This window comes from Euleptes europaea, chromosome 17 (assembly GCF_029931775.1).
Source record: "Euleptes europaea isolate rEulEur1 chromosome 17, rEulEur1.hap1, whole genome shotgun sequence".
NCBI lineage: Eukaryota > Metazoa > Chordata > Lepidosauria > Squamata > Sphaerodactylidae > Euleptes > Euleptes europaea.
The window spans coordinates 26,444,322-26,468,162 of NC_079328.1; the positions used below are offsets into that span (position 1 = coordinate 26,444,322).

Consider the following 23,841-nt stretch of genomic DNA (forward strand, 5'->3'; position numbering starts at 1 on the left):
TCCCAGGAGTGGTGAAGCAGGCAACCACCCTTGGGGCTTCCAGAGAGAGCTTTTTAAAAGACCTGATGGAACAGCTCTGACATACCTGTTTTAAATATAAAAATAAAATTGTGTCGTCAAGTTGCAGCCAACTTACGATGACCCCTTATGGGGTTTTCAAGGCAAGAGATGAGCTGAGGTGGTTTGCCATTGCCTTCCTCGACAAAGCAATGTTGGTCTTCCTTAGTGGTCCCCCATCCAAATATTAACTCATGGATAATAACCCTGCTTAGCTTCTAAGCCCTAACAAGCTTGGACAAGTCTGGGCTATTCAGCCTCTCCTGTTTCGTAGTGTAATGACTGCAAAAGATAAATAATTTTTTGGTATTGTTTTCAGCGTTACCTTGGGTCCTGACTTTGTTGGGGGAAAGGTGGGGTGCCTAAACATTCTAATAAGAATTTACAAATGCAGACCGAAGCAGCTGAAGGTGGCCACAGGGCAGAGGTGTGTATCTCCCAAATGCTGACCTAAGTTACTTGCTGTCATGATGGAGAGATGCAGGATCCCTTAATTAATATTCAGAGAAACCATTCTTTCTCTGGGAATGAAACTATAAACTTCTCAAATTGTAGGCTTGGATGAGATGAGTTTTCCTTTACGGAGACAGATAGGGAAGATGCAGATGGCCATTTGGCCACTTGCCAGGAAGGGCCAGGACAGATGGCAAGTTGGACATAGTGAGTGAGGTCATTAAAAGTTTGGGACGCACACCTTAATTTGATTGGAGAAAAAGTACATGTGGGGATTCACTATTCATTCCCAGTTTCGTGATAGGTTAAAGTTTAACTCTCCCAGCTGGAACAGGAAGGGTTAAAAAATCTGGACACCCCATCAGAAGCACAGGGAGCAAATGGAGTGAACTCCAATTTGACTAGCATGTTTTCAAAGGTCCTGCAGGCTTGCATCCATTCCAAGGAAGGGAATGCCAAGGTAACACCAATGACTGCACAACTTACTTAGGACACTTTCACACATGCGGAATAATGCACTTTCAATCCACTTTCAGTACACTTTAATGATCATTTGCGAGTCGATTTTGCCAGTTCACATAGTAAAATGCAGCTTCAAAGTGCATTGAAAGTGGATTGAAAGTGCATTATCCGGCAAGTGTGAAAGTGGCCTATGTCTCTTAAAAAAATAATAATCCTTAGTTCTGTGATACCCTGCATCAAGGTTTTGATATAGTTTTCAAATACCTTGCGCTGTAGTGAATTGAGAGTGTATTTTAGTGAATAAAGATCTTTTGCTTTTTAAAGATTACAAACTGTGGTCAAAATCTCACCTTTGCTCCTCACCGTTCATTCCATGCATGCATCAACCAGAAACTCCTGACTGGGGTACAATTAGCTGACCGGAGGGAGTGGTGCATGAGTCAGTTCATGCATACACGCGCTGAATCACACACAACCTCTATCTGTCCCTCGAGCCTCAGGTAGAAAAGGGAAGAGTGCAGCTTGAGTGGTGGCAGGCTACCCTGTACACGGCCGGGGGGGGGGGGGCAACTAGAGCAAACCTTCTCACACGTACAGAGATTCCCCCTCCACCTCTCAGGTAACAAGAGCAGGAAGGAAGGGGATGAGGGGAGAGGCTCTTTTACACAGTCCTTGAGCCAATTCTCAACTATTCTTCCAAGAGACAGCATTGTATAGTGGTTAGAGCCTCAAACTAGAATCCGGGAGACCCAATCCACACTCTGTGCTGGAAAGCATGCTGAATGACCTTGGGCCAGTCACACACTCTCAGCCTAACCTGCCTCACAGGGTTATTGTGGGGATAAAGTGGAGGATAGGAGAATAGTGCTTTGGGGGTCCCCATTGAGGAGAAAGGCAGCATACAAATGAAATAAGTAAATAAATTGGGCTGAATCTTTCAGCCATTCCCTGGTGTCAAAACACAGTAATTCCTTGGATCGTCAGGGTATGCTTAGAGTCTGCATGGGAGGAAGCCCCACTTTACATGAGCTTGTCATACCGTCCGGCCTCGAAGGTAAACCGCGTAGCGTCTCGTCCGTAGCGGCGCAGCGAACACAAGGGCCAGGAGACAAGCTTGACGCGAGGGTTGTGCATATCCCAGAGGTAAATGTTTTCGTGGGTGATCTGCAGCTTGCATTCGCCGTAGATGTCCAGGTTTGGGCACGGCAGCAGGAAGACGTTAAACCGGTCTGCAGGAGGAGATGCGATTGACAGGGGTCAATGGAACCCTCGTGGAGACCGCTTGCCTGCTACCCAGCCTGTTCTGTTCCGAAGAGAACCCTTGGCCCATCGCAAGTCGGTCACTTTTCCATCCCCTGTGCCACCTTACTTCCCGCTTCAAGTTTCCTCTCCAATCCAAACAAGGACACCCGCTACCCTTTGTGAATCTGGAACTTTTAATCCTGGAACTTTTAATCACCCCAGCCCACACGGAGGCCACCGTCACAGAGAGCCAGCATGGTGTAGTGGTTAAGAGCGGTGGTTTGGAGCGGTGGACTCTAATCTGGAGAACTGGGTTTGATTCCCCACTCCTCCACATGAGCGGCAGATGCTAATCGGGTGAACCGGGTTGGTTTCCCCACTCCTACACATGAAGCCAGATGGGTGACCTTGGGCTAGTCACAGCCCTCTTTAGAGCTCTCTCAGTCTCTCCTACCTCACAGGGTGTCTGTTGTGGGGAGATGAAGGGAAGGTGATTGTAAGCCGATTTGATTCTTCCCTAAGCGGTAGAGAAAGTCGGCATAAAAAAAACCAACTCTTCTTCTTCTTCATTTTACAAATGGAAGACTCCACAACTGTGGAGTCTCAATATAGTTCAAACACATTCATCCTATGAATTCCCTGGAAGTCCTATAGCAACCCCATACTTGTTTATTCAGTATTTGTCCCACCCACTCTCCAAGGAGCACAGGACTTCATATGCAGTCCCCCTCCCCTCCATTTTATTCCAACAACCCTGTGAGACATTGTGATGTAGTGGTTAGATTGTCAGACTATGATCTGGGAGACCCAGGTCTGAATCCCCACTCTGCCAGGGCAGTTCACTGGGTGAACTTGAGCCAGTCACACAGTCTCAGCCTAACCTACTTCACAAGCTTGTTGTGAGGGTAAAAATGGAGGAGAGGAGAACAATGCAAGCTGCCTTGAGACCCCATTGGGAAGGAAACAAAGTAAATAAGCATAGTGTGACTAGGCCAAGGTCATCCAGTGAGCTCCTACACCAGAGTGGGAATTTGAACCCCAGAGACCCTGCTCAGAATCTGACACCCCTACACCACACTGGCTCTGCAGTGTGTATCCTCCCCACACACACCTGTCCATGTGGCAGCCATAGAAGATCCACAGCTAAGCACAGCTGAAATAGCCAATGGAAGGGGTACTTTTGGCACATGCACACTATTAGTTGGAATTGTCTTATACTGACTCAGACCATTGGTCTGCCAAAGTCAATTTAATCTACTCTGCCTGGCAGCAGCTCTCCAAGATCTCAAGTGGAGGTCTTCTGTATCACCTACTACCCAATCCTTTTTGCTGGAGATGACTGAACTCAGGAACTTTCTGCATGGGAAAAAGATGCTCTATAACAGAGCTACGGTCCCACCAAGAATCAACCGCCAATACAGCCTTCACATTAAACTGTCTTGGATGTAGTCAAGACTTTAATACTGTCTGCTCCTTCTAACCAGAGATTGCACCCAGGATCTTCTGCACATAAAGCATATGCGCAACCTTATACTGAGTCAGGTCACTGATCCATCCAGGTTAATATTGTCTACTCTGACTGGCAGCAACTTGCTGATGTCTCAGGCAGAGATCTTTCACATCATTTCCGACCTGATCCTTTTAATTTGCAATGCCAGGGATTGAACCTGGGACTTTCCACATGCAAAGCGGATGCTCTACCACTGAGCACGGTCCTTTTATCAATCAAGATGCTATTTCTCACACTTCCTCTTCTGTGCTACAACCTAAAATAGCAGCTGCAGGAAATGCTGCTAGGATGTGGCCTATAGTTTCCTTCAAGGCTGGCCTTAGAAAGAAGGCTCAGTGGGGGAGCCCACTTCAAAAAATTTCAGATTAATCTTATTTTGGGGAGGGCAAGCTTTTCATTACCCTGAATTTAAAGGATTCAGGATTCCATACTGAATACTTCCTGAGCATAAAGGCCCTGACGACCACACACAGCGCGGTCCCCACATGCCTTCTGCCCCCTCTCTTCATCTGCACCTCGCTGAACGAAGATTTGTTCATTTCTAATTTTCCAGCCTGACTTCCAGGACTACCTTCAAGGCTTCCAAGTCACAATCTGAAACTCAAAGGGGTGCTGTGCATATTGCCACGTCTCTTGTACACACCTTGTAATCTTTTCTAGCTTGCGGTTCTCTTCTTCTGCCATGGCAAGCTCAAAGCCCCTCCTCACCTGTCTGTTCGCACTGTACTCCAGGCGCCAACAGATCTGGCTCGCCAAGGCTGATGTCATTCAGCCGGGCCCCCAGGCACTCGATGGACAGGGTCTTGTACCATTCCTCGGCTTCCAGCTCTGCAAAAATGAAACAGCCCTCAGTCAGCATCCAGTCCCACTGCACAGAAGAGGCTACTGAACGCAAATGCAAAAAACACACAAACAGCTTCCCTCTCTAAATATATACGCCATCACTCACAAACCACCAGAAATTCTGAAGAAGTGAGCTATGGCTCACGAAAGCTCATACCCTGCCAGAAATTTTGTTAGTCTTTAAAAAAAAATTTTTTTTTTATTTTATAGAATGGGATACAGAAACAGAAGAAGAAAAGTTGGTTTTTATATGCCGACTTTCTCTGCCACTTAAGGGAGACTCAAACAGGCTTACAATCCCCTCCCCACAACAGACACCCTGTGAGGTAGGTGGGGCCTGGAGAGTGTGACTAGCCCAAGGTCACCCAGCTGGCTTCACGTGCAGGAGCAGGTAAACCAATCCAGTTCACCAGATTAGCCTCCGCTGCTCATGTGGAAAAGTGGGGACCAAACCCAGTTCTCCAGATCAGACTCCACCGCTCCAAACCACCACTCTTAACCACTACGCCACGCTGGGATAAAGGGATAAAGAGGAGAAGAACAGATACATGCCTGCGTCCAAGCTTTAACAAGATAATATACACAAACATCAACTTCAATCTCATCCTTTAAATTCTGAAACTAACTCTTAATGATGCCCTATAATGGTTTATTATTGCCTTACTAAGTGCAGTATTTTACAAAATAATTAAAGGCACTTGGTAAGTGATGACTAATCCATTACATTCTAATATTTCAATGCAAATTGTGTGTGTGTAAAGTGCCGTCAAGTCGCAGCCAACTTATGGTGACCCCTTTTGGGGTTTTCATGGCAAGAGACTAACAGAGGTGGTTTGCCAGTGCCTGCCTCTGCACAGCAACCCTGGTATTCCTTGGTGGTCTCCCATCCAAGTACAAACCAGGGCTGACCCTGCTTAGCTTCTGAGATCTGACGAGATCAGGCTAGCCTAGGCCATCCAGGTCAGGGCTCAATGCAAATTACTAGCCTAGAAATTTTCTTAAGTCTTTAAGGTTTTACTGGACTCTTGTTCTTTTCTATTGCTTTTCCCAGACTGACACGGTTACCCATTGTGATCTATCACCAGACATTCTGTAACTGAATATTAGTCTCCTACCGGATTCACAAGTGAACGTCCGAGCTGAGTCGTCAGTAAAAACGATAGCCACGGCCTGCCGCTTGGTTTCCTTGGGTAGCCTCGTGATGCATTTCACATTGCTGATCTCAGTGACCTGTAAAGGATCCAGATTCTTTGTGGTAGCTCCTCTTCCTGGAACACCTCCCCCCGCAACCCAACAGGTTTTAGTTCCCGTCTTCCAACACTTAGATGAGGAAGGGAATCCCTGCCCCAAACCCTAAGTGCTTGGCCACTGCCCTACTGCATACTAGCTCCTCTGTCTTAAATTTCAACAAGCAACTTCATGGCGCCCCTCTGGGGAATTGCATGTGTGTGTGTAAAGTGCCGTCAAGTCGCAGCTGACTTATGGCAACCCCGGTGGGGTTTTCAAGGCAAGTCAGTAAGCAGAGGTGGTTTGCCATTGCCTTCCTCTGCAGAGTCTCTCTTGGAGGTCTTCCAAGTACCAACCTTGCTTAGTTTCCAAGGTCTGACGAGATCGGGCTATACCATGCTGCCTTCCCTCCGCGGAATTGCATAGGAGGCAGAAATAAGTGTGTAGCCTGTTTGGATGGGGTTATGGTCACCACTGAGAATCAGCTTGGGAGTTCTTGTGGATGATCAAGGTGATGGCAGTGTGACCAGGAGCAAAAACAGACCAGGGCCTTTGGGGACCCACATTACATCAACCATCTCCATTGTTTCCTGGTCAGTTTCGGGGCCTGATTCATACTGGTGGTTTTGACCTTTAATGCCTTAAATTAGTGGTTCCCAACCTTTTTTTGACCAGGGACCACTAGGACTTTTTTGTTCAGTGCAGGGACCCCAAGGTTCAAAATAAAAATTCTGAGAATTTGAAAATAAACTTTAATCATAACTATTAGTTAAACATTAAGCTTAGAATAATATTTGAATATATATATTTATAATAGAGAACTTTTAATTGAAAATATTAATTTATTATGGGTTTATAACTTTGTTTCACGGACCTTAATTTAGTTCTCACGGACCCCTGGGGGTCCACGGACTCCTGGTTGGGAACCAGTGCCATAAATGGTTTGGGATCTGGATCTCTTAAGGATTTCAGTGGAGGCTCTGATCAGTGTTCCACTGCCATCAGTGATACAGCCAGTGGGCACACTGTACAGGGCCTTCTTGGTAGCAGCACCCTAGCGTTGGAGTTTTCTGGCTGGTCAGGCCTGGTTGGCTCCCTCGCTGTGCACCGTTAGACAACAGGTCAAGGTGCTGTTATTTCAGCATGACCTTGGACCCAGGTGGTAGTTGAAATCTGATTTTTCATGTGCTTCGGGCTGGTCTGAGCGGGTCCCCTTTTCCAAGTGACTTTGTGATTGTGGATCAGGGAGTTTGGACGCTGTTTGGCATTTTTTTGTAGATTGTAAAAAGCATGATCTCACCAGAGACAAATGGATCACAATATACATTCAGAGGTGGGGACCTGTCGTAAAACAAGATATAGTTGCAAAGTTATTGGCTGATACTGATCCAAATGTAACCCTCGCCATGGCAAATTGTCTATGGCTTTTAATGATACCTCCTTTTAACTGTACTGTTTAGATTTTATATTTTTGTATGGTGGTTATTTATGTATTATGGAATGTACTGAATTTGTTTTGCTCATGACCTGTTGGTCCTCGCACATAAAGAATGGAATAAAGGAAAGGAAAAAGGCTGGTTTGAGCTCTCATTGATTTACTATGTTTTGGAGGATTTGCTCTTGTGCTATTAGTTGATTTTAAATACTACGGGGTGGAAGGGGTGGGTTTGCAACTTTTCATAATTTTGTAAGCCTCTTGAGGGTCTTATATGTGGATGGAAAGATGGGGGTGGTGGTAACAATATTGTAATTAATTCACAGTGAAGGAGGAATGGAGACACCATTGTATGAAAAGATGCCAATGGGTTACCCACTGTTCTTTTTTAGCAGTCTCTGGGATCACGGTATGCACAGAGGCTCTCAACTTGGAAAAAATCAGGGCACTAAAAGTGAGAATCCCCTTACACAAAGGATGGAAATGCACAACCACATTACTAGTATTAATCCATGCTACTTTTTTTTTAAAAGTGTATTCAGTTTTTAAACAACTCTCCTGACTGTGGTTTATAGCGACACACCTCATATCAGTGATGTACAATAAGTTAGCTGGGGGCAGGTTCTTTTCTCCCTGGTTATCCTGGGTTTTTATGCTGCTTGTATGTTTCTGGTGTTTTCTAACTGGCTGAGTTTTCAATGGTTTTGAACTGTAATGATTTTACGCTTTTATCCTGATCTATTTCACGAGCTGCCTCGAGCAGGTCTCTGAAGGAAGAAAAAAAAAAGTATATCCGCGTTTTAAAGGAATGAATAAATAAACCAGTTATTTCAAAACGTTTCTTAAATTGCCGTACCCTTATTCGAGGTGCGTACTAAAGCGCATATGGTTACAGGACCACATGATACGACGCCAAAGAGAAAGGAGGGGACAGGGTACATAAAGAACTATGCGCTTCATTTTACAGCTTCGGTTTGCTACCTTCTGTTTGTTCCCTAATTCGTAGCGCCCTTCCTAGCATCAGCAAGGGCCCATGCTTTTTCTGCAACTGCTTCCACTTTATGGAATGGATTCCTGAGGCGGTGAGAGGAATGCCGGCCTTGGGAACTTTTAGGAGGCACCATAAGGCTGTTTTATTTACCAAGGCTTTTAACTGGAGTCTAGGCTGAAGGAAATTTATTAGGCTTTATGAGACGGTGGAGGGCAGAACTGGGGGTCCTATTGCCGCCAAATGTTTTAATTATTTACGGTAAGCCGCCTAGAGTCATGGGGCAAGGCAGGATCAAAATATTTTAATAAATGGAATAGTAAAATGTTATTACAGTGCTAATGAAAGGTGGTGCCGTATTTATGCTACAAGGATGTCTTTCCACGGGTTCCTGGCAGGAGACACTGTGGAACGACCACTGCGAGTCGACAACCGAAATAAACGGGTTCTAAATATTAAAGAAAACATCAGTACTTGCTTGGATTTAGGGCAATCAAATACGGTAAAGCTAATTTTTCTAAAGAGCATTTTTTCCAAAGGTGTTCCTATCACACGCCAGTTATAATTTCTGCCACAGATTTCTATGGCTGAAATAGGATAAGTAGGGTTGCCAACTTCCAGGTAGTAGCTGGAGATCTCCAGCTATTACAACTGATCTCCAGCCGATAGAGATCAGTTCATATACTTCATGGTCTATGACTGGGAATGAAGTATGTATGTATGAGACCAGTTCACCTGGAGAAAATGTCTGCTTTGGCAATTGGACTCTATGGCATTGAAGCCCCTCCCCTCACCAAACTCTGCCCTCCTCAGGCTCTGCCCCCAAAAACTCCTGCCGGTGGTGAAGAGGGACCTGGCAACCCTAAAGATAAGAGATACTTTGCTGGGGCAGACGAGCGGTCCATCTAGTCCAGCATCCTCTTTCACACAGCAGACAACCAGTTGTTCTGAGGGACCAACAAATGGGTGCACAGAGGCCAATGCACAGAGGCCAACAAATGGGTGCACAGAGGCCTTGACGTTGCCTCCTAGAACAAATCTGCGGAGGTTTATTGTCTCTGAACACAGAGGTTCTCTTTAGTCACCATGCCATGTCGCCACTGATGGGCCTCTCCTCCGCGTCTCAATCTAATCCCCTTTTAAAGCCATGTATGCCAGAGTACCCAGCTTGCTGGGGATAAAGTGTACAAGACTGGGGAAGGCAATGGCAAACCACCCCGTAAGCATAGTCTGCATAGTAAATGTTGTGATGCGGCGTCACCCCATGGGTCAGTAACGACCCGGTGCTTGCACAAGGGGCTGCCTTTACCTTTATGCCAGACACATAATAGTTTTGATTAAATTGAGCTGTTGCTCTCTGGGCTTCATTAATTTCTAATGTTTAAAGTCAAGCTTCTTTACCAGGAAGCAGCCTATACATTTTATTACTGCATAATCTTTTGTCCATCTCTTGTTGGGTCTTCCTCTGTTCCTGCTGATGGACTGACTCAATAAAGGAGGCCACAGCCCTCAATTTGCAGGATCTGAGCGGGGCTGTCGAAGATAGGACATTTTGGAGCACTTTCATTCATAGGGTCGCCATGAGTCGGAGGCGACTTGACGGCACTTAACACACACACACAATCTTTTGTGGGTTCCCCTCCCCCCAGTATTCTGATTTCTTCAAGAAGATGTTTCCTAGAAGCCTCACTAGTATACCTCTCAGAACCACCTTCCTGGTATCCCAAAGGATGTTTCGTGGCTTCTCTGCCACTAAAGAACTAATGGATTTCAGATAAGGGCTTTATCAGAAATGGTTTCCTTTAATTGTAAAGAGAGGTTGAGATGCCATGAAAATGACGTGGGATGCTGATCCATCCGCTGAGCAGCCGTGGACACTGAGACATGGCCCCAGATAGTTATTATTGACTCAGCCCCCTTTTCTCCGCTGCAATGCCTGCTTCCTCTCCTGGATGTGCAAAATCAATGTTTTCCGAAGACCACAGCAGAAAGCAGCCTCTGCAGCGTCTGCAGAGAAGCACTGAGGGGAATTATGTCATAGGATTCAAGCTGCGGTTTATGGTTCACAAGTTATATCGTTGAGCGATACATGAAACATTAAGCTTTGGGATTACCTTTCCTCCAGAAGTCTAATCAATTATATTTATTAAAACATATTTCAACTTTGAATGCTTGGAAGGTGATTTTTATTTTTATTGACAGAGCCAGTTTTAACTAAAGAAGATACAACAGTCAGGTCTCCTCCTATGATCATTTCACCTTCCTTAAAGTTATTCAGGGTGTCTAAAGTTTTGTCAGGGAGGGGTATATGATTTACAGTGAGAGAATATATCAATGCTAATATAACAGTGGCTTATTTTAAATTGGAAAATAGCCCTTGTATCTACCTCTGGGATTTCCACGTATTTATGAACAGTCGAAATCAAACTTTTTCACAACTCCTCTAGACTTTGAGGAGCCAGGTTCTATGTAATGAATTCAAAACCAAGGATCTTTTAGAGTCTATCAGCTTGGAAACTATGAGGCGGCTCTTGTATACCAAGGATGTATCAGATTTATCTTCCTTAACTGTAGTAGCAACTCTTCTTCCTTTGATGGGATTACTCAATCCTTTTACATTAAATTATATTATATTAATAGTAGTCATGTCTTTATCAATAAGTCAGCAAATTTTGAATAATAACATACATTTATCTTCAAGGAGAACTGTAAAGCCATTATGCAAATCGCCTCTGTAATTAAGGGGGAATAAATAGTGCGCATTGACAGATGAAGTTAGAACAAGTATTGCCACTTTATCAGGAACATAGTTATTTTCAGTTTAAAGTTTTTAGAGGTAAGCAATGGATGTTTTAATATATTTACTGGCAGAAATATATACATTTCTAACACTGTATCTTTGCATAGCTTCCTTTGCACAGAAGATAAAAGTGGTTTGTTTCAGCTGAGACACTATTTGTGATTTGCATTAGAGAGGTGTTTATGGTCCCAAAGGAACCTGGATTGCATGCCTGCTTTTTTTAAGTTTCCATGTTTCTCTTTCCGGCTTTCCTAGACCAGTTATATAGTTTGACATTGTTTCAAAAGTCGGTTCCTCGTTACCTTTAGTTTACAATAGTCAAGATGGCTGTGAAGCATCCAGAATCCTCAGCATTTATCATGCAAAGTAGCTGCTGACCAAGGGATGGACGCTGCAGATCCATGCCCCGACCAGAGGGGCTTTTCTCTAGCAGAAGGCCTCTTCTCTTAACTCCAGAAGCTTCTGTGTCAGGGAAGGTGCTTTCCACTGGAGGAAAGTGCTTTGCTAGCAGAACAGATTCCCAGGATCCAACTCTTTGTTTGGCTTTCTTTATGATCAATCAGTTGGAATGGACAGCCCAGTGATAAGCAGTCTTTGCTGTACACAACTGCTCTGTGAAAGGACAGACTGCACATATACACCTACCCATGTATAAAACTTGATATATTGCCAACTGGTGCATTATTAAAGATGACTGGCTGGGTTTTGTGTAATTCTTTTTATAAGGTTTCTTTCATAGGAAATGCTGATAACGTCTCTAGGACGGACTGATAGTGACAGTTCAGCATGAGAGCTCCGTGAGTTCTCTCAAGGTGACTCCCTGTTATAAGAAATCGAGAGGAGAACAGTGAACCATCTTTCCAGAAACTGGAATAGACCTTTCTCCCAAATTCTGTATGATTTTTGGAATGTTCCATAAGTGTGATTAAATATCTGTAAGGAGGAGAAAAGGAAAAGGATAGGAACCCCAGGGATGCAGTCTCAACGAAAGTTGTGCAACGCTAGCCTGAACATGTCACTGATGCAAACTCAAGCATCACTGAAGTTCTTTAGCCAAAATATCTAGTGGAAGCTATAATAGGATCTTCTGGAATTGTGCAATTCAACTCCAGGAGGTTCTAATTATCAACCAAACAAGAGAATCTGCCAAATCAGGGCATCAATATGCCAAGTGGGACTATCAACGTGCCAACAAACTGGGGGGGAGGGGAGCAGCTGCACACATGCTTCAATTCATCAAAGCTATTTGCCTAACCAAACAATGCTCCTTAGAAAGACTGCATGCTCCTGTCTAGCCTACTTTTGATGTGGCCCACAGCAGGTGCGCAACTGAAATTTCAACGCAGGTAAATAGCCACCCAACCACTGGCAATAAAGGATAGCACATCCTGTTGTAGCCTGTGGTTGCGGCCTAATTCTGATCTTCTTGGGTGCTCCCTGCCAAGCAAGAATGGCACCACAGTTGCCGTGGCAGACCCTGTGCAGGTGAAACCATGACGCTGCCTTGCACTGAGTCTGATCTATCAAGGTCAGTATTATCTACTCTCTCCAGGGACTCAGGCAGAGGTCTTTTACATCTCCAATACCTGGTTCGTTTAAGTGGAGATGCCAGGGATTGAACCGAGGACCCTAAGCGTGCCAAGCAGATGGTCTACCACTATGTTAACATCAACAACAACAATAATAGTGTGCTGCTAAGTTACAACCCACTCATGGTGACCCCAGGACCATGGGGTTTTCAAGGCAAGAGATGAGAAAAGGTGGTTTGCAATTGCCTGCCTCTGCATAGCCACCCCAGTCTTCCTTGGTGTCCTCCCATCCAAGTACTAACCATGGCCTGCTTCGCTTCCAGGCTCTAATGAGATTAAGGTAGTCAGGACTACTTAGGCTGATCACCACTAAGTTATGCAAAGAAGAAGCTGCCTTATAAGAGGTCTGACCACTGGCCTATCAAAGTCAGCATTGTGTACTCTGACTAACAGCAAATCTCTAGGGTCTCAGGTAGAGTCTTTCACATCACCTCCTACCTGATTGTATTAATTGGGGACGTTGGGGATTGAACCTGGGACCTTCTGCAAGCCAAGCAGATGCTCTACCACTGAGCCATGGCCCCATCAACCTTGCCTCCCTCTACTGCTGGCCCTGTTTTGTTCTTTTTCTCAAAAGTGTAAAAGTAAAAGAGGAGAAGGCTGAGAGGTGATGTGATCACCATCTTCAAGTACTTGAAGGGCTGTCATATAGAGGAGGGTGCCGAGTTGTTTTCTGTTGCCCCAGAAGGTTGAACCAGAACCAACTGGTTGAAATTAAATCAAAAAAGTTTCCATCTAGACATTAGGAAGAATTTTCTAACAAAGGGTTCCTCAGTGGAACAGGCTTCTTTGGGAGGTGGTAATCTCTCCTTCCCTGGAGGTTTTTAAGAAGAGGCGAGATGGCCATCTGTCAGCAGTGCTGACTCTATGACCTTAAGCAGATGATGAGAGGGAGGGCATCTTGGCCATCTTCTGGACATGGAGTAGGGGTCACTGGGGGTGTGCGGGGGAGGTTGTGAATTTCCTGCATTGTGCAGGGGGGTGAACTAGATGACCCTGGTGGTCCCTTCCAACTCTATGATTCTATGTATTTGTGTGTTTATAGATTAGTGGAGAAGGTCCTTGCATTAGAAGCAACTTAGGTGCAGGGGGAGCCAGGACTCTAGTATCAGAGGGGCATGCCTATTATATTGGAACACAGGAAGGATGGTGCTGCTGCAGTCATCTTGTTTGTGGGCTACCTAGAGGCACTGTGTGAACAGACTGCTGGACTTGATGGGCCTTGGTCTGATCCAGCAGGGCCTTTCTTATGTTTTTATGACTTGGAAGGCCAGAGATAACCAGCAAAAGGCTTGGAAAGAGAGGCCACTCTCTTTCAAAACATAAACGTGCTATTTTTTGCCACTGGGGCTCCCTTGGGCAGCGTTTTTCCTGCATGAAGCGTCACACGGACCCCAATGGTGCCCTGGAGAGGCATTTAACGATAATGAGAAACGTAGCAGAAGTAGGAAATGTTGCTGAACGTCACTGAATTAGGCCAACTGCGAGTCAGCTGCGTGTAGGAGGTTGCCCACTTCTGCCTCTCCCTAAAGGGAACCCTCGCTGTGAAGGATGTAAGCATACAATACTAGCTGAGGGGAAATTGGGACAGTTCCCCACTACACTCCCTCCAGGCCAAGAGTTACAACATTCAGAAGAGAGACTTACCTTTGGGCAGCCACGCAAACACACCGACTTCTCATCTGGATACTTCTCCAGCCGCTGGGGGCCTTTGCTGGAAGATTTCCGAAACACCAGCCAGCAACGCCGGTAAATCTGACCGGGGATGGGGGAGAAACAAAAGGTGTGCTTACATGGAGGAAGTGCAAAGGGTGTAGAAGTTAAGGGTGGTTATCCAGAGCTGATAATAATCGACCTGAACAAGAGCTTTGCATTGGTTCTTGTAGGTTATCTGGGCTGTGTGACCGTGGTCTTGGTATTTTCTTTCCTGACGTTTCGCCAGCAGCTGTGGCAGGCATCTTCAGAGGAGTAACACTGAAGGACAGTGTCGAGACACTGTCCTTCAGTGTTACTCCTCTGAAGATGCCTGCCACAGCTGCTGGCGAAACGTCAGGAAAGAAAATACCAAGACCATGGTCACACAGCTCGGATAACCTACAAGAACCAATGAACTCTGACCGTGAAAGCCTTTGACAAGAGCTTTGCAGCCCCAGCTTCTTAACTCTTTCGTGGGTCTCTCTCTTTGGTGAGGAACTATTATGTCCACCTACTTAAGACGGTAATCCTATGTGTGTTCACACAATCACAAATTCCAAGATGAAAAAGGATGAAAAAAGAACCCACAATGTGGTTGACATTCTTATTTCACTTTGGTTGCTACCTGAACATACCAGGGGAAATAAGAGGTTGACACAAGTTCAAAGGTATCCTAGGGTAACTAAGCAAGTACATAAGGCCAAATACAAGCATATTATCAAGCTTAGCGTCATTACCATGCTTTTGAATGTTCCATGTGCTACTGTCCTTAAAACAGCCCTGTAAGGTAGGCCAGCATTGTCACCCCTATATTGCTCATGGGAGAAAGGGGAAGGGGCAGAAAGGAGAGTGGCTTGCCTCCCCCATGGGAGGGTTGCAATTTGAACCAGTTCACAACTCATAGCAGGCTTAGATTGGGTTTAACTATGCATAGGATCGCACCCTCTGTTAGACATACTACACAGCACCAGTTATCACTGAAGGCACACATCACTCTGAGCCACCCCAATGATCACAAGAAGATCACAGCTGAGCAGAGTCTTTTTTTTTTTGGAGTAGATTTGTCCCATCACGATTGCCTGTTCATTGCCTTTATAGACCTTCATCGAAGAAATTTAGGGCTAGAATACTATTATTGTGTCCTCATTTTATCCTTGTAATAACCATATGTGGCAAATTAGACTAGTCCAAGATCAGCGAGCTTTGTGGTGGAGCAAAGATTTCTTCCTGATCAAAGTCTGCGGTTTCATGGCCACAACCTCTAACATTCACCCGGGGACCCCAATTTTGGGAGGCTGCAAGCCAAGCATCATCCTAGGATGCAGGGTAGAAATTTCTAAATGGGCTCTTCCGATGTATTTCTTGCTCTTGAGCGCTGGAGGAAATCCAGGGCTGGTTCTTTATTTTGGGGAGAAAATGATGCCGTTACCAGGAAACCCAATGGTACACGTCACACTGGGAATTACTGGCATACCCATATACCCGTGGGTTATACATAACCTAAATAAAAGGTAAATAATTTTAATTTACCTGTCTTCAGCAGATCCCAGTATTGACCTTCAAAGCCCTCCGCAGCCTATGTATCAGCATAACCGAAAGACCAGCTACTCCCATATAAACCTACCTAATCACTACGATCATCTTCGGAGACTCTGCTTCGGGTTGCCCTGCCATCTTAGGCTAGACAAGTTGCAACCCAAGGAAGGGCCTTATCAGTTGTGGCACCGAAATTTGGGGAGGGGCTGTGGCTCAGCGGTAGAGCATCTGCTTGGCATGCAGAAGGTCCCAGGCTCAATCCCCGGCATCTCCAGTTAAAGGGACTAGGCAAGTAGGTGATGTGAAAGACCCCTGCCTGAGACCCTGGAGAGCCGCTGCCGGTCTGAGTAGATAGTACTGACTTTGATGGACCAAGGGTCTGATTCAGTATAAGGCAGCTTCATGTGATCATGTGTGACTCCCTCATCAGGGAGATTTGTCTGTCTCCCTCTAACATGGTCTTCCACCAGCGGGTAAAGGTTTTTTTCATTTTGTCTGACATTCTCTCATCTCTTCCCCGGAACGCCCAGTGGACAAGTCAGTTGTGACTCGACAGCAGGTTCTTCTTTTCCTGTCTCTCCACTAGGGACCCAAAGCAGCGTACGTTATTCTCCTCTCCTCCATTTTATCCCACAACAACCCTGCGAGGTAGGTTAGGCTGACAGTGGGTGACTGGCCCAAGGTCACCCAGCAAGCTACTGTGACAGGATGTGGGGACCGTAACCTGGCTCTCCCAGATTACAGTCTGACACTGTAACCACTACTCCACACTTCCTCTCACATAATAAGGAACCGGGGATCTCCAGGGTCTCTCTCTGTCCTTATCTTCCAGCATGTCAGGGTGACCCTTAACACCTGCAGAACAGCCTTTTAACATCAAGTCAGAGATGTCCTGGCAACAAGGAAGTGCAAAGTTAGTGCTGAATCACTCAGGGGCACAAGCCCAGGCAGAATTGCATCAGCTGCCTGCAGAACACCAGATCTCACAAGAGAGCTCCATCCAGGGACAAGTGCCAGAGAGCCAGAAAAACACCCCTGGCTCCCTCTCTCCTTTCTACCTAGAGCCATCTTTCCTCCACCAAGAGGAACATTATCCCATCGATTCCCCAGTAGAACAACATTGTTGACTCTGCACCAGTTAATTAGATATTGTGAAGCTGGTTACAGACTTCGATGTGTGAAGGTTAGGAGGACTCATTGGAACTGACAATCTCTTGATTATTCCTCTATATCTGCCTTAAAACTTAATTAAAAGGTTAGGTTTTTTTCAAAAAGCAAAGGAGGAGGGAAGGATAGGACTGGTGCGATCGCTAAGAGCATGGGAAGCACATTTCGCCTGCTCGTGCTTCAAATGGTACGTACGCAAGAGCAGGCTTATCCGGGACCACATTATCTTAGGATAGCATTCCCTGGCTCTGGTTGCCATTCAGGGATGCATGCTCAGGAGCACCCAAATCTATTTGTTTTATCCCCCCCTCCCATTCCTAAGGAGTCCAGGGTGGCACATAATTTTGTTATTTAAAAGACTTCCCTGCTGTCAATCACAGCTCACAAAAAAAACCAGTAACCAGCACTGTGACAATCAAAACTTGCATAAAACAATAATCAAAACTGCTTTGGAAGAGAAAAAACCCTAAGGAGAAAAGTGGGGAAAAGTTAAGGATTTCTATATTTTCTTTAAGCTAACACCTCTTCAGAAGTATCAGGATGCTGGAGAAAGTATGGAAAGATATGATCACTCAGAGGGATTCTATGTAATTCTCTTTTTTTTGTATGTATTTACATGTTAATAACTTTGTTCTATGTATCCAGTTTCAAGTGTAATTTAAAAAAAAAAAACACAAAACTGCTTATTCCTCATTACAAAAATTGCCTATTCACAAAATCCCCTATAAATAGCCAGCGTGATATAGTGGTCATAGTGCTGTACTCAAATCTGGGAGAGCCAGATTCAAATGCCCACTTTGCTGTGGCAGCCTGCTGGGCGACTCACACACTCTCAACCTAACCTACCTCACAGGGTTGTTGTGAGGATAAAATAGAGGAGAAGAGAACCATGTGAAGTCGCTTTGGGTCCCCACTGGGGAAAAAGGAGGGGTATAAAGGAAGTATTATTAAAATAAATAGGGCAGCCTTACGCAGTCTCCTGAAAAAGACTAATACAAATGCTCTCCTGACCTCTTCAGGGAGTCCATTCCAGAGATACAAGGTTCTCTGCTCCTGCATTTTATTCTCACAACATTCCAGTGCAGCAGACTAGGCCAAGAGCAAATGCCCAGCACAAGATCATGCTGACAGTTTCATGGGGATTTGAACCTGAGTCTCTGTAGGCCTAATCCCAAATGCTAACTGCTAGACCACACTGGCTGTCACTCCAGAGTCTGGTGAACTTGGCAACTGTCATCGCAGCGGGAAATTGAGCTACATTAAAATGTAAACAGATATTCCATCCCCTTGGCCAACGAGGGTCAGACAAGCAAAGGTGTTACAGGGAGGGCAGGTGTGTGACTGAGCAAACCAAAGTTTGTACACTGATCAGTGAAATAAATTCTGTTTCATTCTCTACCCTGTAGTATTCACAATGCAGGGAAGGCATCGTGGTATAGCCCGACCTCGTCAGATCTTGGAAGCTAAGCAGGGTTGGTACTTGAATAGGGCTGCAGTGGGAGGCACTGGCAAACCACTTCTGCTTCTCACTTGCCTTAAGAACATAAGAACATAAGAAAAGCCATGCTGGGTCAGACCAAGGTCCATCAAGTCCACCAGTCTGTTCACACAGTGGCCAACCAGGTGCCTCTAGGAAGCCCACAAACAAGACGACTGCAGCAGCACCATCCTGCCTGTGTTTCACAGCACCTTATATATTTGGCATGCTCCTCTGATCCTGGAGAGAATAGGGATGCATCATGACTAGTATCCATTTTTACTAGTAGCCATGAATACTCCTCTCTTCCATGAACAGGTCCACTCCCCTCTTAAAGCCTTCCAAGTTGGCAGCCATCACCACATCCTGGGGCAGGGAGTTCCACAATTTAACTATCCGTTGTGTAAATAAATATTTCCTTTTATCAGTTTTGAATCTCTCACCCTCCAGCTTCAACAGATGATCCCACGTTCTAGTATTATGAGAGAGGGAGAAAAGCTTCTCTCTGTCCACTCTCTCCAAACCATGCATAATTTTATAGACCTCTATCATGTCTCCCTTTAACCGTCTTCTTTCCAGGCTAAACAGCCCTAAGCGTTTTAACCGCTCCTCATAGGGCAGTTGCTCTAGTCCCCTGATCATTGAAAGCCCGTTGCTGGGGGTTGCTATTCACACTAAATGTAGAGTATGAAGGGGGCTCAGGCATTGAAAAACTGAAGGGATGATTGTGCAGGGTTGTCCTCAAGGAGAGAGCTTCTACTCCAAGTGCAGAAAGAAGCTTGAGATGTTTCGTGAGGCATGTACGGAGACAGCGGGCCTGCCTACGGCCACCCTGAAAGCTTCCGAGTGAAGCAGAGCTCTGAAAGCCGGCTTCCCACATCCAAACCAATGTTCTCTCCAGCTGGTTGCGTCGACTCCAAAGAGGAATTCCAAATTCTTTCTGGGTGGGCTCAAACCACTGTCTTGGCTGCCACATGGGTAACACTCCCATTCCTTGACATAGTATTTAGAAAAGAGTCCAAGTAAGCACCTGTTTAGGATTAGCATGGTCCAAACGGGTGCCGGATCTCGGGAGCCAGATGGGAAGCTGAAGAGGTTCTCCTTTTTGTGCTCTCGATAACACAAGTTCGCAATTTAAACCCATTATTGCGTGTCCTATCCTCTGCTGCCATCAGGAACAGCCCCCTGCCCTCCTCTAAGTGACAGAACTATCTCCCCTGAACACACACAAAGCGGCCTTAGACTGACTCAGACCATCTGTCCCTTTCCCGGTTGCAAAGAGCTGAGCTATCCAGAGGTAGCGCCTTACAGACTTGCAGCACCAGTCGAGACAAGACTGTGACGTCAGATTCACAAACCACCAAGATCAGAATCTAAAGGCCAAACCTAGTTGGTGCGTGACACGCTGCCCTGCCGCCACCCCCTCTGCCTCTCCTCCCATCCTCTTCCTCGTGACATCTCCTTTGACACAACGCGCCGCGCTATGTCGTCGCGATGCATGACGCTACGGCCCCCTCCGACAAACGATGCGAGGTAGCAGGCTGGCGCTTTCCCAAATTCAAACTCGGCTCTTCAAAATTAAAACTCGGCTCCTTGGGAAGACGAGATGTGCCTCCTCTGCTGCATTTTGCAATTGTTCGATGCTCTGCAGAATCACAGCGCGCGCATCCTCCCTCCCCTCCGACGAATCCCCAAGGAGCAACACTAGAACGGCGCAGTGTTTGAACAGGCCCTTAGCCAGAGGCGCATCCCAAGCCGTCCTGAGGCAATTAATCCCCCAAGTTAATTGCGCATAGCCTCACATCACTTGCCTGGATTCCTGAGGAAAGATTTCTCCCCTACATACATACACACACACACACACACACACACACACACACACACACACGATGTGTAGCTTTTTCCCCAAAGCAGCCACAAGCGACGGCGAGGGTCACATCTCCTCAAAGTGCATCAAGGTGATGGCGGGTACGGCAGGGGACCGATATGATCGCTAAGAGCACGGCAGCTTTTGCAAAAGGAAATCCGGTGCGAAAGGGCCGTGCTCTCCGGACTGCCCTGGACGCTGGGAAACCGATGCTTGACCAATTTGGCCGGCGCGTAACGAGCCCCCTGGGAGCGCACTGGCTGCTTGGCACGTAGCATGGCTTCCTGCGAGCGCACGCCACACGGCCCACCTCCGGCGCATCTCCGGTTGTGTTCAAAGGGCCTGCTCTTCAAAAGAAAACATCTCTGCCGAGCTGTCAGGGGAAGCTAGCCCCGGCCACAGGCATCAAAGCCCACGACACCTGCCGCCTGTGAAGTCCTGAGGGGCGACCGCCAAGTCCCCATGCAGACACAAGACAAAGGTTGGAAATGGGGAGGGATGTGTACAGCAAACAGATCAGGGCATCACGTATTCTTTTTTTAAATTTTTTTAAATTATTTATTAAACCAAAAAAGGGAATACAAATGGTTAATTGGGAAGCTGTTTAGGGCAAGTAAATGCATAATCTAAGCACAGGGGACTATATACTAATAAATACCGCAAGGAATAAACTATCTAATTACACCCGACTGTCTAAAAAGAACTAATGGCAATATCTAACTACAAAGCAAAACAAGAACTGATACAACAATAAGCTACAAAAAATCTAGCCGCAACCACCTAGGAAATAAATGATGGTACACAAAACAAAACGGTAAATGCAAAATGCGAAAACCAACAGCTAAAATAACAGGGGGAGATCCAATGATTTCAACATATATGCAGAAGGTAGAAAATGGGAGTCTCGACATATGAGGTTCTCCGGTGGGACAAATGGTTTTATAATCACCCCCCACCCACGAGTCCGTAAGTTAATGCCTCCCCCCCTTGTGTAAAAAAGGCCAATCCTTGGGGGAAATGGTGACACCCTCCAAATATCCGAGTTATATGGGTGTAAGCAATAGTATAGTGTCAGTCACCGTTATTGGCATGATAATAATAACAGCAAGAGTGCATACATGTACTCCCTCTCGCTCAGAAGGGTCTCACATACGACGATATAACTAAAGCATGGCTATCAAATTAATACTCTTCAGTTTAAATGCTGTAATAAGGCATTCTTCCGGACAACAGATAAGATTGACAGATAACACCAACTTACACCAGCGCCCTTTTATTTATTGGTACCCAGTATCTATAAATTGACTCAGTTGGTAAGCAATAGTGGAGGAGAGAGAATCTTCAGGCCTTGGTCGAAAAAATTAATAGGGGTAGATGACAGTGGCTGGATCTTCCAAGTAGTCCTTTTCGGTCTCGAATGTGCGGCAATGGAAAGGCACCCGGCCCCAGGGGCAGAAAGCACAGTTGGCATTAGGCAAGTCAGGGTAGCAGCAAAGGCAGCTTGACTCTTTACTGGTGATGCTGCCAGGAGTGGCAGACTGGGCCTAAAAATATTGGTTGCCAGGAGACAACCATAAGGCTATCATTTAATTTTTATAAGAAATAAATAAAATTTTCAAAAAATACATAAGTGGAAAAAGGGTACAATTATTTTTGTGTGTGAAATAAATGTATATTTTTTAGTAATTACAGTGTACATGGATTGTACACATTGCTGGCAGTATACAGTAGATACTAAATGTAAATACAGAGTGTTATAATTAAAATTAATTTAAAATAAATCTATTGTATTTTCAAACTGCTAAAAGGTCATTAACGTTTTTAACATATTGTCTAATGTTTAAGGGGTCCCACTTCATCAGGGGCCCACAGGGCCCACTTGCCATCGGACAAGCTGACACCCTGGCCAGTCTGCCACTTGCTGCAAGGTTTCTCCACCTGGGAGGTTAGGGCATGATGTATTCTTATCTCCCCCCACCTCCATGGAAAAACCTGGAACATCCTCTGGGGCTGCTCCAACCATTCCCACGTGCCTAGTTTGGCTGCTCACCCAACACCAATTCTACTTTATGCAAATGATGCAGCCTTTCTTTCTTGCTCGAGGGTAGGCTTAAGACATCTTCTCCAAGCTTTTGTTTTGTACTGTCATGATCATTTGCTTACTTTTAACTATGCTAAATCCAAAATTATGTGTTTTCAGTAATGTCCATCACGAAGAAAAGTAAACCACTAGATTCTGGATGGGCATAGGATTGAGCAAGCGTCGAATTTCAGCTACTTAGGCTTTCATTTTGCCTCTTCCAATAAGTGAAAATTTCATTATTTTTGTCTCCTTGAGTCTACTGAAGTACACTTAGGTGCAATTATGAGATTCTTTTATCATTCTGGAGGATCATTTATTCCTTTTGCTCTGGAAGTCTATAAGGCAAAAATCAGATCCTTTCTGCTTTGCGGAGCCCCAATTTGGTTTCCTGCTCTTTCCTCTAAAATTGAATCTCTACAATCAAAATTTCTTCATGCCATCTTTCAAGCATTTCATGCCATCTTTCAAGTATTTCAGATTTCAATTTATAATTGGAGGCTGGTCTGGGTTCCATCTCCTTGTTAGCATGGAAAGGTGTGGTGACATTCAGATTTTTCCTACTACATCAGGATTTTCTTCCTGATCTTTTAAAATGGACTGATCTTGACCCTTTTGTGTCTTCTTGGACAAAGACAGTAGATGATATACTTTCAAGCTTATCCTAGAGTACTCCGAGCAGATGATTCAGGGAAGTGAACCATGTTACAAATACAGGGTTGATCTGGAAGCTTACCTACTGGCTTCTGTTGACTACGTATTTGCCTAGGCACCAACTCAAAGAGAGCCAGCACAGTGCAGTACTAGACTAGGATCTGGGAGGCCAGGTTCAAACCCCCACTCTACCATGGAAGCTTGCTGAGTGACATTGAGACAGCCACGAATTCTCAGCCTAACCTACCTCGCAAGGTTGTTGTGAGGATAAAATGGCAGGGGAGAATGCTGAAAGCTATTTTGAGTCCCTAGTAGGAGAAAAGTGGAGAACAAATGATGTAAATAAATAATATGCGACTACCACATTTTCCCTGTGCTCACCCTTTTAGAGGGCCTATGTGTTCCATTTGGTGCAAGAGAGACATTTGATCAACGTCTGGTTTTTATATTTCTGGTTGGAGAGACCTCCCCCACCCCTTTTTTTCCTTGTTCCTTTTTTTTCCAGAAGGCCAAAGGAAACCTGCTCCACCCAGCACCATTTTATCTACGCAAATCTGCTTGGCACTCTACACAGAGCACAGAAAAGAGGCGTTAAATCGTGGCCTGAAATATTGTTTTTTTCCTCCCTCCTTTAAAAAAAGATCATTCAGCCTGATGAAGAGATTTGCAGAACTCAAAAACATGCACACTGTTTGGTGTTAAAGGTAAAGGTCCCCTGTGCAAGCACCGGGTCATTCCTGACCCATGGGATGACGTCAC

General features: G+C 45.4%; 1 protein-coding gene across 3 annotated transcripts in view; it reads right to left on the reverse strand.

Moving 5' to 3' along the window:
* DOK4 (docking protein 4) overlaps nucleotides 1-23,841 on the reverse strand; it is a 45,405-nt gene that overhangs the window by 10,243 nt on the left and 11,321 nt on the right. For 2 of the 3 annotated variants that reach the window (XM_056862611.1, XM_056862609.1), the window contains exons 2-5: nucleotides 14,254-14,361; nucleotides 5,683-5,797; nucleotides 4,433-4,552; nucleotides 2,012-2,201 (exon numbers count right to left, since the gene is read on the reverse strand). In XM_056862611.1, the coding sequence (XP_056718589.1) occupies nucleotides 2,012-2,201; nucleotides 4,433-4,552; nucleotides 5,683-5,797; nucleotides 14,254-14,361 (533 nt within the window). Of the gene's footprint in view, nucleotides 1-1,996; nucleotides 2,202-4,432; nucleotides 4,553-5,682; nucleotides 5,798-14,253; nucleotides 14,362-23,841 lie in introns of all 3 variants that reach the window. The other variant, XM_056862610.1, reaches the window with a different exon arrangement.